The sequence below is a fragment of the Leishmania braziliensis genome, chromosome 29, assembly GCF_000002845.2.
Source record: "Leishmania braziliensis MHOM/BR/75/M2904 complete genome, chromosome 29".
In the NCBI taxonomy this organism is placed as follows: domain Eukaryota; phylum Euglenozoa; class Kinetoplastea; order Trypanosomatida; family Trypanosomatidae; genus Leishmania; species Leishmania braziliensis.
In genome coordinates this window covers 631,203-647,669 of record NC_009321.2, presented here as the reverse complement: position 1 = coordinate 647,669, position 16,467 = coordinate 631,203, and the positions used below count along the sequence as shown (strand labels likewise).

Genomic DNA, 16,467 nt, shown 5'->3' with positions numbered 1-16,467 from the left:
CTACGCCGAGCGACACCAACAAAGTACATGGCGGACTCATCCCTGTGACAACGCCAGCCGCACTTTTCTGAATGCGCCCCTCCCCCCCCCCCCCCCCCCTCCCTCTTTTTTTTCTTCTTGTGTCGTCTGTTTTCGTTCTTCCACCCAAGCCGTTTGAATGTATCGTGTGCAAAGTGCTGCTTGTCAGGATCTGCGTGTGCTGTTGGTGGTCACATCCCGCTGGATACGTAACGCAGAGAAGAGTGGATGAGAAAAAAAACAAATGATCGTGAACAAGCAAGACTAAGAACTGAACCACGGTGGCAGGCAACCATGGTTTGCATGTCTACCGCTGCTTTTTTTTTCTCTCTCTCTCTGCATCTCTCTTTCGTTCATTGACGATAGAGGGGGGGGGGGTAGAGAACTGCGACACAAGGGATGAAATTCACCTTCTGCCTCTGCTCCTTTAGTTCATCTCTCCTGCCCTCCCTGATGACGAGGGCACTACGCCTCAGCACGTGGTGTCCACGGGGTCCAGTTCCGCCACTCGGTGTGGGGAAGTCAAGCAACCCCCCACCCCTCCGTCCCTGCCGGTGCGGACCCACTTCTGGCGGTGACAGGGCCCAGTGCCTACGACGTGGGGAGGGGCCAGAGCGATGTATCGCTCGTGGTGCCGGCGGTCAGGGCCTGGGCGGCGTTGCATTGGAGCGGCCTGCGACGGTGAGGTCGTTTGTGCCGCCCATATGACGGGTGAGGTGTCAGCGTGGCGCGAACGCGTCTCACCCGGCCCACGCCGAGGTGGATGCACCAGGTGGCGACTGGCGTGATGGGCGTCGCTGTGAGGTGATCTGTGAGACGGAGGTATGCGGGGTTTGAGGCAGGGGCCGAGTTGGCGCATTGCTGTAACGCGTGCCTACGACCGCTTCGCAGCCCGCGATGGACGCGTGACGGGCGGTGGCGGTGGAGCGGAGTTGAGCTCACGTGGCATGGCAGAGAATGGACCGCTGGAAAGGATGACGGAGATTCTCACCTCCATCTGTTCTCTCTCTGTTTTTCTGCCAGTGTCTGTTATCTCTCTTTAAAGGACAACCCTCTGTGAGCGCGTATGGCGGTGAGGTGGTTGGCAAAAACCTTCTGAGTTAACTCCATCAATTTCAAGGTGCCTCAACTGACAGCCTGTACTCAAACCGAATTTCTCGTGATTCGTCTCCCTCTGTCTTCCTCTTCTCCCTGCACCGCTACTGTTCCGCCACTCTCCTTGTACTGTTTGTGGGTGTACGCGTGTGTGTATGTGTGTGTATGTGTGTGGGGTCAACTATGTAAGCCTCGTGTCACCAGCAGTCTCTTTTGTTGGCTGGCTTTTCTCTTTCTACCTCGTGGGTTTTGGGGGATTCACCAACACAAGTCCTTCTGGTTCGCTGACTCTGAGGCACGCGACTAAGTAGCAAACGCATAAATTAACGGACACAACGGCAAAGGTATAGCCGTCAGCACGCCCACGACGTGCCAACCGCCACCCCCTTGCACGCACAAACTCATCACGCTTGCGTAAGGCTCACGTCGGTGCGCACACGAGTTCTTCGTCAAAAACACAGAAATACCCGCACCAGCATACAAGCGCGAGGGCAGATACGCTCTCGTGTGGACGTGGGCACACACACACACACGCACATACACCTGATTTCAGAGGGAGTGCAGTTTTGTTGGAATATCCAACACGTGCGCTACGCGCTGAAATCACTCCTACTCTCCAGTAGCGTGATCATGCCCCACCAGCGCCGCCTTGTGCTCCATGGTAACATCGCTTGGGTGTGGAGAGCAATCTTGCTGGAGCGGTCTCTGAGATTTTTAGGCACCTGCGCAGCTGTCTCCGCCGCGCCACTCGTCGCGCTCGCGTCGCCGTCACTCAATACCGTGACTCACTCCTCGCCTCCGCTCGCTCAGCGACAGGGAGTCGTCCACCGATGCTTGATGAGGGGCTGTTGTGATGGCTGCGGCGAATACACCCCGCACATGCGACATGCCTTATCTGTCTCCATCTCTGCTGCGCCCACTACAGGAATGTCGTCAGCTCTCGTGTCATGTGCACGACAGGCCTCAGCCTTGGCAAATCAGGGCCAGCAGCGTGAGGCGCAGGACGTCACCGTGTGTGACGGCGGTGATGTGAATGAGGCGGGTGGCGTTGTTGCTCATTTGAGTGAAGTAGCTGGGACAGAATACAAGCCAGAGCGCCACGTGGAGAATGCTGAGGTGGCCTTGCGAGAGATGTTTGGGCCGCTGGCGAAACTGGTCCTGCACCGTATCCCTCAGCGCTGCCGACCATCACCGACGGCGGCAGCGGCAGATGCCGAGGCACTCACAGCGACCGAGGAGGGGCAAGTCGATACAGGCAACACCACGCTGCACAACGATTGTAATGCGAACGAAGAGGCGCCCACATCGAACGATGGGGAGAGTGTGGCAGCAGCGCCACCACCGCTGCCTCACCCACACCCGCCGGAGAAGTTCTACTACCGAGTCTCCGCAACCTTCCGTCAGTTCGGCTTCCCCATCGAGCTCGCTGCCGCAAACGGTTCACATGCCAGAGAAACAATCGAGGCATGCCTCCAGCAAGCCCTCTCTAGCGATATCAGGTTTATCCACCTCAACAGTAACCATGGGCATGCAAACCACCAACAGCGACGCTTTGGCGGAAGTAGGGGGCGGGGAAAGCACCATCAGCATGAGGGGAGCAACACCAACCCGACAGGGCTCCTGACTCAGGGAGGCAGCGGGAGTGGAGCCTCCTCTCGACTGTCACCGCACCAACAAGAGCTGAGGGCCATCATGAGTGACCTGCGGCAGCTCTGCGCCCACTTCAGCCGCACAGTCAAGTTTTCTGTGAAACCCCCACTCCAAGTTCGCACGTCGCGCTCCCTTGCGAAGATGGACGGTGCCGCGACGGTGGAGGCGATGGCGACGCCCTGGCGCTGCCGCTGCTACGTCAAGGAGGAGTGGAACACTTCACCCCAGCCTCGCCTTGCTTATGAGGCATGCGGCAGCAGCCCGAACGACGCCCTCGTCCGCTGTGTCGCGGAGCTTCGGAGACAGTACAGGGAGGAGATGGACTCGGCAAGCGTGACTCAGGAAGGCGTGCGGGAGGTGGCGGCGCTAGTACAGGGACAGGGGAAAACAGTGACAGCGACATGGAGGGAAGAAACCGCCGGGGAGAAGCTGGAGGCAACATCCGCAGAAAGCAACTCGGAGGAGGAGGTACAAGACAGCGCGCTAGCGACACGGGCGACAACGCATGCGAATTCCTTTACCTCTCTGACACAGCCGCCCACGTACAGCACCCAGCTGGAGGTAACCGACGCGCGAGGGAACACTGCCGTGTACAATGCACGCCGCCAGGTCTCCCCGTACGTCGGGTACCAGACGGCAGCGATGAGCGCCATTCGCTCTGAGAGCGCATGGAACCGCGACGCACACTTGCTATCTGAGAGCTTGGAGTCGACGCCTTTGCTGTGGCGTCTGCGGTGGCAGTTCGACATGTTGGTGGACCACATCTGCCGCGCTACTGGCAAGCCGCCGCTGGAGGTTGCTTGGATTAAGTTGGGCGGCACGGGCGACGGCGGCGGTGACGGTGCTCCAGCGAGGCAAGAGACCAGCACCAACGCAATGAAGGTCAACAGTGTGACTCTCACACGTACCAAGCTCGACATCCCCGCGAACCTCCCCATTGTCTTCACCGGCTCCCTCTTCACTGAAAGCAATGCTCTGGTGTGGCAGACGGCAGGGCCAGGGCGGTATCGCGTGGAGTTCGACACTTATGTGCAGGCCGTGTACTACCTACTGGACCAGTATGGCGATTGTCTAACCGCGCTACCATGCATGGGCGCCGGGCAAGGCGAGGGTCAGCTGTTCCCCAGCGTTGGCGTGCTAGAGCTGCAGGTGTTGCGGCACGACGCCTTCCCTATCCTGAATCACCACCGAGGCAAGTGGAGCTGTTACGCACTTCTGGGCTCGCTCACGACACACCTCCTTGGCTGCCCTTTCGACACCCATTACCACTTTGACCTCACCACGAAGGAGTGGACATCGACCGTGACCGTTAATAATGGCCGGCAGTCGAACTACCCCCTCTCACAGCGTCGATCTAAGATGAAAGGAGAGGCGTGGCGACGTGCGTGTCTCGCCGCTATCCAGGACAACTTCCCTCGCCAATACGCCGCTGTTATCGAGAAACACCCCGATGTGGATCTCTCCAGTGACACCGGGGCACGCGGGCAGCGCTACCGCGCACTACCTCGAGAAAAGCGTATTGCGCACATGAGCGGCTTCGTAGCCATGGTGATGACTTTCGTCGAGGAGGACCTCGGGTGGAGGCAACCGCGTGTCCGGCTGCGCAACCTCTCCGGGGATATTGGCCTACCACAGTGGATTGCCGAGATGGAGGCCCAGGTGGAGGGGGAGGAGGAACGACGCGTGGTGGCCGTCTCGCCTGCCTTCTTGCAGGTGCGGCAGGCGCGCAAGTCCCTGTTCTTCCGACTTGCGAAGCAGTACTTTCCGAAAGAGCTGGAGGTGTATCAGTCCCTGAACCGCAGCGATGGCGACGACCCTGAGATGGACAGCAAAGTACGCCGCACACGACTCTACGACCCGAATAGGAGTTTTGATGGGTCGATGCTGGGACATGTGACAGAACTGATGGAGCGTGACCATGCAACGATTACACCGGTGAAGGTCACCTTGGAGGCGCGTGCGCGGCAGCAGGGCCCACACGAAACTGATCCGATGAGCTTGCAGTCGGCAGAAGGCGACGGTGGTAATGACATGGAGCTCGACATGAATTACTCGGACGGTGACACGAACATTCTGCTCAGCCAGCAGCCGGAGCTGCTGCTGCGCCCTCTGCGCCTGTCGTACAGCGCGCAAGTCCTTGGCGAGCGCGGCAACATTCTGATCGCTGACTACGACTCTAGTCGTGCCACCACGCCGGCTGATGCGGAAGCTGTGCCGGTACTGGTGACGGCACTCAAATCCGCCTCTTGCCACCTCGCCGGCGCGGATGCCGAGACGTTATGGACCGAGTACGAAACGTACCCAGTGGCTGGCGCCGGCTCTAACCGCGAGCTGTGCCTCGCCCTTTTTGCGGCATTCTTTGGGCATAATGCGAACGTCTCGATGACGGCAGAGTCTGCAGCAACAAGCAGCGCGGAGGGCGAGCCGGCCAGAGCACGTGGCGCAGTCCCTCTTGGGGTAGTTGATGTACAAGATGTGATGAACGACCCCGCTGCGCCGGTGAACGTAATCCTGACTATGGTGGGGAACTACTGGTTTGGCACTGTCGTCCTCCCACGCTTTGGTATGTTGCCGATTGCCAGGGCGATCGCCACATCAAAGCGCCGGTGCACTCGAGATGCCCTCACGCTGGCGACTCGCCGCAGCTTTCCGCGGGTGTTGCAGTACATTATCAAGCGTGATATGGCATCAGCAGCGGTGGCGAGCGAAGTTCTCTCCGAGCCGGTCATTGAGCAGCTCCCGCCGGATGCCTGCCGCGACGTGCTGGCACTGCTGGCCAAATCCAGACGCAACCATCCGCCACCCCCATTTCGCCTGCTACTACGCTGCATGAAAGAGACCTACCCGATGCGCGACCACCGCATCCGCGTTCAGAGCTCGTATGACACGACGCACGGCTTCCAGTATCGTCTCTACCTTCAGCGGGGTTTGCTTACACGACACGGCAGCACACAGCTGGTGGGATACGGAGCCTCCACCTCGACCCAAACAGAAGCACTGGACCGCGCCGCCGTGATGGCGCTGGAGAACCTCTTCGAAACAGCCCTACATGCAGCGGAGACAATGCAGCCGGGCTACCGCTCGCGAGGTGCATCAGACCCCCAAAACGCGTAGAAGCCTCAGAGGGCATTTAGAGGAGGGAGTATGTGGTGGGCTAGAGCGTAGGGATCAGTAGCTGACGCAAGGTAACCACTCCTCCCGTTCCCTCTCCCTCATCCCCACCGGAGATCGTTATCGAGGTTGTCTTTGATTCGGTACTTCATCTCGGATGCCATCGTTGTGCACTCCTTGTCCACGCTTTGCTCGAGAGAACGTGCGCCACAAAGTCTAGATCGATTTGAAGCGCCTCGCTCTCACTCCCACTCGCACACGCACACGCACACGCACACAATGTGCCTTCTCCGCGGGAGAACTACAAACGGTGTTGGTGTGCACTTTAGGAGCGGCTCTCTCACAGCTTTGTTGCATCTTTACTGCATGCACCCACACGGAGGCATTCACGACTGACATGGCCGTGGACGTATGTGTGGATGTGCGGCGCCCTGTCTGAATGAAAGGAGAGCGAACAGATGTGAAGGGTGTTGTGCTTTATTGTTTGTTTCCTGCGCGCCGCGTCTGCTACGCCTTTGACACACATACCCGCGCGCCTCTCTCTACCCTCGGGGCTTGGAAAAGGAGGCGGTGGACTGTGTAGAGGCGAGGGCCCGGGAGATCGCTGGGACTTTGTGTGGTGCCTTTTTTTTCTTTTCGGTTTGTTTGCCATGAAGGAAGCACTCACATACTTCACAGACCCCCCAGACACGAACAAAAGTGGAAGACACATTAGCCTCTGCAATGCGCTGTCGTGAGCGAGAGGTGCGCCTCCCACCCCCTTTACAGACTGCGCGTAGGCACACACACACACACACACACCTCTCTTCTCCCTCCTCTCCAACTCCCCCCCCCCCACCCCCTCTTTCTCTCTCCGTGTGCACGTGAGGACAAGAAAAGGGTTGAGGCGCCACACGCACACCCTGCTGCGTTTCATGCGTACGAATTCGAGAACCCTCAGCGCAGCCACACATGACTGGAGGTGGAAAAGAGAGAAAGGAGGTAATGGAGAAGAGCCGGAAGACTATGGTGCACCGATCAAGGTAGCGCGCATGCAGGGTTGCCTCCGCTGCTTCTGTGCCCTCCTTTCGCTCTCGCTGGACTACCCAAAGGGACGAACTCCTTCAGGCCTGGGACTTTCGTCTGCATTTCACGTTTACTTTATAACTTTCCCTCATGTCATCTGCCTCTATCTCGGTGTATCGACGTACACGCACCCACACACATACACTCCTTCACTTCGCTCCCCCAACTCTTCTTTTTCTCTCTCGTGATTACACATATTCAATGGCATGTACATCCTCTGGTGGAATCTCCTCCTGACTACTTCCCCCCCCCCCTCTTCCTCTGCGGTGTTTCATGGAGCATCCGTGCTGCCTCCGTGTGATGCCCCGTCATGAGTTGAGCACACACACCCACACGCAAGTATAACCACAAAGCAGTCATCCACGTGCGAGCACAAGAAGAAGCGCACGTCGCTGACTCGCTCTCTCCTTCACTTCCTCTCTCTTTGTATTCGAACCCCCAATTGCGCTCGCTCGTTGTCTTTTTCTTCTTGTGGGGCTTCTCTTGTGTATGAGTTGTTGTGCATCACAGCGAAAGAGGCGCGCGCTTTTGGATGTTGTGAGTGTGTGTGGGTGTGGGTGTGGGTGTGCGTGTTTTCAATTTTGTTCTTTGCTCCTCCCCCTTCCGGTGCGTAGGCATACACCCCTCCTGTGGCCTATTCTTCTCTTACGTACCACCCACTGCCCGTCTCTCTACAGTTTGCCATTGCCTTTTCTCTTTGAGTGTTTGTCTGTCGAGGGAGTAGCCCTACGGTGGGCCTTGGCCTTCTACTCCCCTTCCTCTCCTCTCCCCTGCCCTTTATTTCTTGCACTTTCACCAGGAACCAGGAAACACACCCACAAGTGCAAGCGACGAGATCTTTTCTTTCCTCCTCCATCAAATAGGCCGCATCGTGGGCGAAATCGGTTCGCCACGTTTTCCTACTGAAAAGCGCACTAGGAGGTTTCACTGTGGCTGGCCTTGAGACAATGAACGACATTCGGTTTCCGGCATGGATCAAGAGCAGCCCGACGCTCGTGATGGCGTCGGTACTTGCGCAGCTTCTGGCGAATGAGTTCGCCGGGACGACCCCATCTGCCGCAGCTAGCCCCCCAGGACCCGCGTCCGAGTCCCACGTGTGTGGTGGCAGGAAGTGGTGGTCCCGCCACGCCTGTGATGAGGACATGAGTAGCAGCAGCAGCAGCAGCGACGGAGGTAGATGCTTTGACCTAGCCAACTCGGATGCCAACGATGGTGAGGGCTGGGATGATTCTGGCAGGGTTGCAATGCACCGCGGTGGTGGGGTGGACACAGGGTATCTGCGTATGGTAGATCGGCTGCTCGAGCTTAATTCGAAGGCGCTTGACTCCCTGCCACCCGCGGTAGCCACAGCCACCACACAAACCCCTGCCCTCAACGGCGGGATCCACACGTGCAGCACCGGTCACGGCCCTGATATTCTCCGCGACCCACGAGTGCGAACTCTTCTGCGGCTCTCACGGCTCAACGATATTCTTACGCGCGCTGAGACGGCGCAGTCTCTCATCTCGCAACATACCGCGGCTGCGATGGTATCATTCTTCGCCTTTGCCGTCTCGTGCCGACACAGCGGGCTTCCTGTGGATCGCACAAAAGGGTTCTTCACGGAGTGCAGTGTCCTCTACACAACCCTGCTCTCGAAGCTGCGCTCGCTCCGCCTCTGCGGCAGCGTCAGTCTTGAGGACTTTACCGCCTCGCTCATCGCATGCGGACTGAAGTTGCGCGACGACGATGACGGCGAAGGGGACGAGAAGGATGCGCGTAGTGGCCCGAACGAGACTGGCGTAACCGCCCCGGGGACAGCAGGCATTCCCTACAGTACCCGCAGCAACAGCAGCAGCGCTGTAGCGTCGGGTGCAGCGCTAATGGGGGGCGGCGGCGGCGGAGCCGGTGCCAGAACGCCGTCACAGGCGCCCTTGGCACGTGAAAAGAACTGGGGCCTTGTGGGCTTTGGTCACCGCGCCCTCGAAGCCACCCTTGTGCGCTGCATCCCCGAGAACATCGACGAGTGTGTACACGACGCTGTCGCGCTCGGCGTACTACGCGGCATCTCACTCACGTACTCGCAGCAGCTCGTCTACCTTGGCCCAGAGCTGGTGACCCACATGCATGACCTCACCGATGCATTCGCCACGTCCGATCACCGGCGGGAACTGCCGTACAAACGCGTCCTCTCCATCCTGCTGGAGGCCATCCGCTGCTCCCGCGTGATCGACTACAAACGCACCAACAACTGGATTACAGCGATTATTCAGGAACGATATGTCGTCCGCGGCCTATTCCAGCGAGAGAAGCTGCACGCCCACGTTGTGACCGCCACGCTGACAATGCTCATCCGGCAGTATCAGGAGGTAGCAAGGGAGTGTGCGTCCAAAGTGGTCGACCTCGGCTCGATGCCGGACTTCACGGAGGGCGATCAGCTCATTGAGCTCCTCTGGAAGGCTCTGCAAGATACCATCGGCTCCTGGGAGGACGCCGCAAGCGCCGCCGAGAGGCACCATCTGACGTTGTTTCGGCACAACATCCACACTCTCGTGCACCATCTCCTCCTGGCTGAGGTAGAACGGCTGCGATGCTATTACATCATTACGAGCGCCACGGCCGCCTACCAAGAGTCGCTCGTTGTGACGTCGGTGGGGACGAACATGTCCAGAAGACAGAGTAGCCCCCCTCTCGCCATGTTGCAACTCGAGGCAGAACAACAGGGGGCAGATCGGTGTCGACGAGACACCCTTGGCGGACAGAACGGTAACGCACGGCGAGACAGCGGCGCGTCGGCGGTGGCCCCGTACATTCCATCCGCTGAAGAGGAGTCGCTGCGCATTTCGATTTGTGGAAACATCATGAAGTTCCTTCTCCTCCCCACAAGCATCATGAGCGCACTTCCGCGAACCGAGGAGGCGACTGAGTTACGCGCGTCGCTCACAGAAGCGGCGGCGCGTGTGCTGAGCGTCGTGACGGCGAGAGTGTTTAGCAGCTGCAATGACACGTCTGTGACAACAACGGAAAGTAGCCGGCCCACCGCCCCCGCAGCACCCTGCCCCATCAGCCCGATTAGCGCGGCGGCAGCGACGCCCAGGGTGCAGTATACCGATTGTATCCCTGCCATCACTGACCTGCTTGCTCTACCGCTGAGGCGAGCCCACTTTTCCAATAATTTCTACCGCTGCATCGAGGAACTCGTATACAAGCTTATCCAGACAATTCTCCAGGCAAACGTTCCTGAGGACGTGGCGGCCACCATCAACCAAAGCTCGCTCGGGGGCGTGGCAAATGTACACGAACCGACACCACCTACCTCGAATACCAGCAGCGACGCGATCCTGTCGGGCATGGCGGCAGTGGTGTGCATGCAGTACATGTGCTCAACAAACCAACGTATTCGCTCGTTTGCCATTTCGGAGGTGATGGATGCCGTCGTGCGTCTCTCTGCACGTCGTAGAGCCGAGGACACTGAGATGGCCGTGCACAAATCGCTGGCGCGGAAGGATCACAGCGACGCAGCTCTGCAGGGAGTTGTCGACGCCGCAGATCCGAAAGAAGCGAAGAAGCTTGCAAGGCATCTCCGCGCTCGCCGGCTGGAGCTGTGTTTTGAGGCTCTGTCTTCCATCCTGGTGCCGACGATCTTCGACGTGGAGAACTACAACCGCGAGGCAGAGGCGCGGGAAGTGAAATCCAACCGCATGCGGAACGGCGCGGCGGCGAACGATCGTGGCGAGTCGAAGCGCAAGGAGCTTTCACGCTACGGGCAGCTGCTGTGCGACACCTACGTGGACTCTCTGCGCGAGCGTCTCTTGGGGATCGAAGAGGGGGGCGCAACCCATCACCACCTGGTCACACCAGTGATGGCGGTCGCTGCGAAGGCGTTTCTGAATTTGGTGCTTCGAGTGCATGAGCGGCTGCGCAGGATCTCAGGCATGGCACTCGCTCTGGTGCAGGCAGCGGAGACAGGGGTGGAGGAACCAGGAAAGGAGACTCACCGGCCTGCGGCGGCCATGGCGAGGGATCGTAGGCGACTGTTGCACGCCTTCAATGCGGAGCGCATGACAGTTGTTTTGCTCCTGCGTGGTGTCATCCAGAACATGCTAAGCGTGGCGTGGCCGTCATCAGGGGTGTTGTACCAGAACCCGACGAGTGGCTGCGAGAGGCCACTGGACATCGCAACGACGCCCGCCGTGATGGCCCCAATCGCGTTTGCGGTGCTGTCGCCGTTCCTTCAACCCTTAACAATGCTGCTCCACCTCTCCACTCTGTTCCCGGCCCGGTCACTAAAGCAGCTCTGCAGCCACCATCAGTACGCGCGCTACCTCACCCTGGAAGACCCCATCATGAGTGATCAATACGTGTTTCATTACTATCGCCGTCCATCGTGCGTGCATGTGGCGGCCAAGGCAGGCGGCAGCGGCGGCGCTGGAACCAGCTCTCTGGAGGAGCAGATGGAACTGGAGTGTTGGGCACTGTTCCGTTCATGCTGGATGATGTTCTCCTACTACAAGTACACGGAAGAGGCACTCCTGGCGGTGCGCGATGGGGGCATTGCACCCCTGGAGAACACGAACCCGGCGGCCGCTGCGACTGGGCTCAATCGCGCGCCGATCTTGTCGACGAAGCAGTGCAAACTACTGCGCTTCATCGCCGCTTCGGCGGCACCGCTCCTGCGCATGTGCTCATCTGATGTTCAGCAGGCCATGGCCGATATCGCCGTGCTCCTGCGCCACACATTGGCCTGCGTGCTTCGCTTCCCCGTCGCGGCCACTGACGTCACCGCAAAGAGTGGCATCGTGCATGCGTTACTGCGCAAGTCGCTGAGGCGGCTCTGTGGGGGCAGCAAGGGGTGCTGGAAGCGACTAAATACGGGGGAGTTGATGCTGCTGCAGTGCGTGGCGGAGCTAGAGATACTGCGGGCAGCGGCAGGGTCAGTGGCGCAGCTGACGTTCTACCGTCACTTCGAGGTGCGTGAGTTTGTCGCGAGCGCTACGATACCGATGGCACTGGGCCACATCATCAACACGGCTTGCGACCACTATATCCAAGCGGTGCGCAGCATGCTGCCGGGCGTCGCCTTCCAGGTCACTCGTACTGACTTGATGCAGCTTGTCTTTCTGTTGATTTTTGCGATCGGGTCCGTACGCGAGTCGGCGAGCGAGCTGGTGGTGCGCGTGGTAAGGTCGTTCCCCACCTACGCCGCCTACGCCAGCTCGTTGCCGCTCCTATGGTGCGTGCTGGATCTCCTCGAAGCCGGCACAGCCTGGCAGATTGAGGCGCTCTGCGAGCACGTGCAATTTGTGTGGGCCCCTGCGGTGGCTGCCGACCCACACAGCACGGAGCGCCAGCAGCACGTGCTGTTCGTCGCGGATGTCGCCGAGCGGTGGGCTGCCATACTGCGGGAGAAGGCACCAATAGCTCTCTTTGAGACCGCCATCAAGTTCATGGTCGTCCAGCAGCAGGAGTGCGGAGAGCAGGCGGCGACGCAGCCTGGCAGGCGCCACGCTGGGTCCCGACTTGCCGTTCTGTCTTCCCAGTACGGGCTTGAGGAGTCATCACCCAAATTGGACGACGGCGCCATCACCGTCATGCGAGGGGCTGAGGCTGCTGGTCATGTCGTCGCCGCTGAGTATGCGCAAACGCTGCTGCTGCATGGCCGTGCGCAGGGCACGATGCAGGTCGCCAGCTGGTACACATCCGCTGGGCAGATGCAAAGCACCGTACTGGCGCAGCTGTTGGCGACCACGCACCTCAGCAGGTGTGCCTTGGCGACGGCGGTGGCGCAGCGGCTCCAGTCGAGTCTCCTGCGGCCTGCCCGGGCCCTCTTCGTGGAGACTGGCTACTCCGTGGACACTGTGCTGGCACCTGGAACTTCCACCATTGGCGACGAGGATGCTGTAGCGCTGAGTGAAGTGGATGCCACGCCGTTGTTGCGCGGCGCCCCTGACCGCGCGGAGACGGCAGCGAGCTTCGCAGCCGCAGTGGCGCTACTCGTCACGGGCAACGGAACCCTCAGTGGTCGGCGGCAGCTGCTGCAGTCCATGGTGCAAGGTGCCGTGCGGACGTTCCGCTCTGATGTGTTGTACGACGCGATTCTCTGCTGGAAGTGGTTGCTGTGCCAGTGCCGAGAAACTTACCTGTTACCGATGCTGCAGGAGTTGGACACGGCACTCGTATGGACGGCAACCAACCGACTGGGGCTGTTTGATGGCCACTGCTCCTCCATGAACCGGATGGTGCAATCGGGTGAGGTGCCCATCCTCCATGGCACCGCGTCCTCGAGCGGGCAGAGAAGAATCGGTATGCCGGAGGAGGCTGCTGTGTACGTGGCTGACAAAGTCTACGCCGCCTCTCCGCACAAACTTCTCCTCTCCTTTCTCACCGACATGTACGTGGAGGAGGGCAACCCGCTGTGCCTCAGTCCCGAGGTGCTTCGCCAGCTGTACCTGGTCGCGGCGCACATTATGCAGTTTGCCGCGGTGCTGTCTCTACGAGATGACATGTTTGGCGAGACGATGCGCTGCTTGCTTGTAGTCGGCAGCGTTGCACAGCTGCTCCGGGAAGCAAACGTGCGCCGTCTAAGCGCCGGCCTCGGGACAATAGTGCCGTTCGCCGCGATTGGTGCACTGCGCCAGCGGTGGTACATGGCACTGCTGCGGTGGTTCACCAAGACGCCGCCGAGTTGGTACTACGCCAAGGATCCTGTGCCGGCTAGGGAAGAGGCGAAGGTGGTAAGTTCGCTGTCACAACTGGTGAAGGAGGAAGGTGATTTACTCGCTCGCACGACTCTCGGCTTCCTCGACTTCAACAGCGGCGTGCACCGCGAGAGGAATAAGTCAGTCGTACATCACTGGGAGTCACTGAGCGGGGTGCACGAACGCATTGCTGCGGTGCGGCAGGCAGCCGACGGCGGTGAGGCAGGCTTGCAGATGACTATCGCGCAGGAGAAACAGCGACTTCAGGGCTTGCTGAAGTTGCTGCGCGTCCTCGTGGAGCACGAGGTGCTTCGGCTAAACGTCTGGCGCACGCCACGCCGCACGCTCAAGATACCCAACACAACACCCTCCAGTGGCTGGGCGAAGCTGATCGAGTGCGCTGATCACCACAGCCCGGCGGTGGTTGTCGCCATGGTCTACCGTTTCCCAAGCATCCCGGCAGTGCGGGCGGCGGCGTCGCTACACGTCGTGGCGCATCCAGAGAGGTACTCGAACCTCGCGGAGGCTGTGGACCTCTACCTTACGGAGGACGTACTGCGCGCTGGTGCGCCGCGGCTGTTCCTCTTCCGCGCCTGCACCATCATCCAAGCCCTCGGCCTGCTTGACCCGCGGTACACCGCGTACAAGTCGGTTATGAGTTACGCCATCCACAGCCTGCTCTCGCAGCGCAGCGAGCGGCTCATCTTCTACCTGCCGCAGCTGCTGCAGCTCTTGGCGACGGACACAAGTGGCAGCATTGAGGCGTTCCTCCTGCGCACGAGCGCAAAGAGCACCATGTTTGCGCATCAGCTGCTCTGGAGTCTGCAAACGGAGGGCGAGGGCAGCGGTGCCCTGGCGAAGAAGTGCCAGCAACTCGAGAAGCGTGTCAAGGCAGCCTTCACGCCGAATGAAGAGGCCTTTTACAAGTCCGAATTTTCCTTTGTGGGTCTCGTGACGTCGCTGTCGGGCGAAATGATGAAATTCGACAAACCCGAGCGCAAGGCGATGCTTCGACTGAGGCTGAAGGACGACATCTTCCACGCCCTGCCCAAGACGCAGCATCTGTACCTCCCCACCGACTCGAACTACCGTATCACTGATGTCATCACGCACACGGCTGGCGCCATGCAGAGTGCAGCCAAATGCCCGATACTGGTGCAGTTCACGTGCGTGCCGCGCGCAACGGAGGACATGCGCACGCCAGACGAGCTCGCCTTGGCGGCTGCTGACGAGCAGGAGCACGCTGCGGGAAACAACTACGGCAACACCGTGGCGCACCCGGTGGTGAAGGCGTGCATTTTCAAGATGGGCGACGACTGCCGACAGGACCAGATTGCGCTGCAGCTCATCGGTCTCATGCAGCGTATTCTGTGCTCCGTTGGCGTACAGTCTTTTCTCTACCCATACCGCGTCGTCACGACCGGGCAGGATAGTGGCATCATCGAGTGCGTGCCGCGGTCGAGGAGTCGGAACGAGATCGGCAAACTCATCGAGTCAAACATCGCGGAGTTCTTCGTGCAAACATTTGGCCATCCCGAGTCCGCTGGCTTCCGCCGCGCTCGCGAGAACTTCGTGAGGAGCACAGCCGCGTACTCGGTCGTCTCCTTCATCCTCAACATCAAGGACCGCCACAATGGCAACATCATGATCGACGCGGAAGGTAATCTTGTCCACATCGACTTCGGCTTCCTGTTCGACACCTCTCCGGGCGGAGACATTAATTTCGAGTCGTCTCCATTCAAGCTGACGACAGAGATGGTGCAGCTCATCGGCAAGAACGTCAGCGGGGAATCGACACTGCAGAGCAAGACGCTCGCCCGCGCTCTTGTGGACGAAGAGAACTACATCTACTTCAAGACCCTTGTGAACCGCTGCTACCTCGCCGTGCGGCAGTACGCTCGTGAGATTTGCGTGATGGTAGAGCTCATGCTCCAGAGCGGCCTGCAGTGCTTTAAGCCGAAGAAGACAATCGCCAACCTCGCGCAGCGCCTGGCCATTGACAAGAATGAAATCGACGCTGCCCACTATATGCGCCGCCTTATCCACAAATCGCGGCAGAACTACCGCACCGTCCTGTACGACTACTACCAAAAGATTGTCGAGGGCATCGAAATGTGAAGGTGGTAATGGATGGGCGCACGAGCGTGTGGGAGGGCGTGGGTGTCGCTGTCGCACCTTTCCTCCACCCCCCCCCTCCCTCCCAACCCCTTAAGGGAGGATCGTGGTGGTTAGGTTTCAATTTGTTGTCCTCTTGTTTCACTGTGCCCATTTTCCCTGACACTGCCAGCCATCTCACCGCGGTATCAGAGTCCAGCACCTGCCCTGTCGCTTTGTCTTTTAGAAGCCGGGTCTATTCTCGGCCATAAAGCATACCTTCAGCGCCGCTCTACCCCCCCCCCCCTCCCCCTCCACACACGCGCGCTTTGTGTTGAGAGGCCATGCGGCCTGCAGGCTGCTCCTGGGCATGCGACTGTGCGGACCCTTGGTGTCGGCGCCCATGCCTGGGCTGGCGCTGTGCAGAGGAGAGCTGTGCTCATGACCACGCTTAGCTCAGCTCACGATAAGTCGTGTCGACGAGGCAACGAATAGACGCACCCGCCTGCTGCCGCTCTGCCGTTGCTGCGCTGTGGTGATGTCGGGCGTACACCTGGGCCTGTCCTGTGTCGTATGCAGTGACCTGATGACGCACCTCTCCCTCGCGCTGCATGAGCCTCCCCCGCCGGGTGCCTGTGGCTGCCCCCCTGCGCCCCCTCGGAGCGACAGGCCACGGGCTCGTTGTGCGCCGGCACGCGCCCCCTCCGCTTGCCACACCCGCTGCTGTCCACGGCATGCGGGGGCAGGAGGGGGGTGG

General features: G+C 59.9%; 2 protein-coding genes across 2 annotated transcripts; both read left to right on the top strand.

Moving 5' to 3' along the window:
* Positions 1–1,743: 1,743 nt before the first annotated feature.
* Positions 1,744–5,877, top strand: LBRM_29_1550 (conserved hypothetical protein; the record flags this gene model as incomplete). The annotated part of the gene is made up of 1 exon (XM_001566449.1): positions 1,744–5,877. The coding sequence occupies one exon, from the start codon at positions 1,744–1,746 to the stop codon at positions 5,875–5,877; it is 4,134 nt and encodes a 1,377-aa protein (XP_001566499.1).
* Positions 5,878–7,886: 2,009 nt separating this feature from the next.
* LBRM_29_1540 (putative phosphatidylinositol 4-kinase alpha) lies at positions 7,887–15,734 on the top strand (the record flags this gene model as incomplete). Its single annotated transcript, XM_001566448.2, has 1 exon — positions 7,887–15,734. One exon carries the CDS (start codon positions 7,887–7,889, stop codon positions 15,732–15,734), a length of 7,848 nt encoding a protein of 2,615 aa, XP_001566498.2.
* Positions 15,735–16,467: the final 733 nt, after the last annotated feature.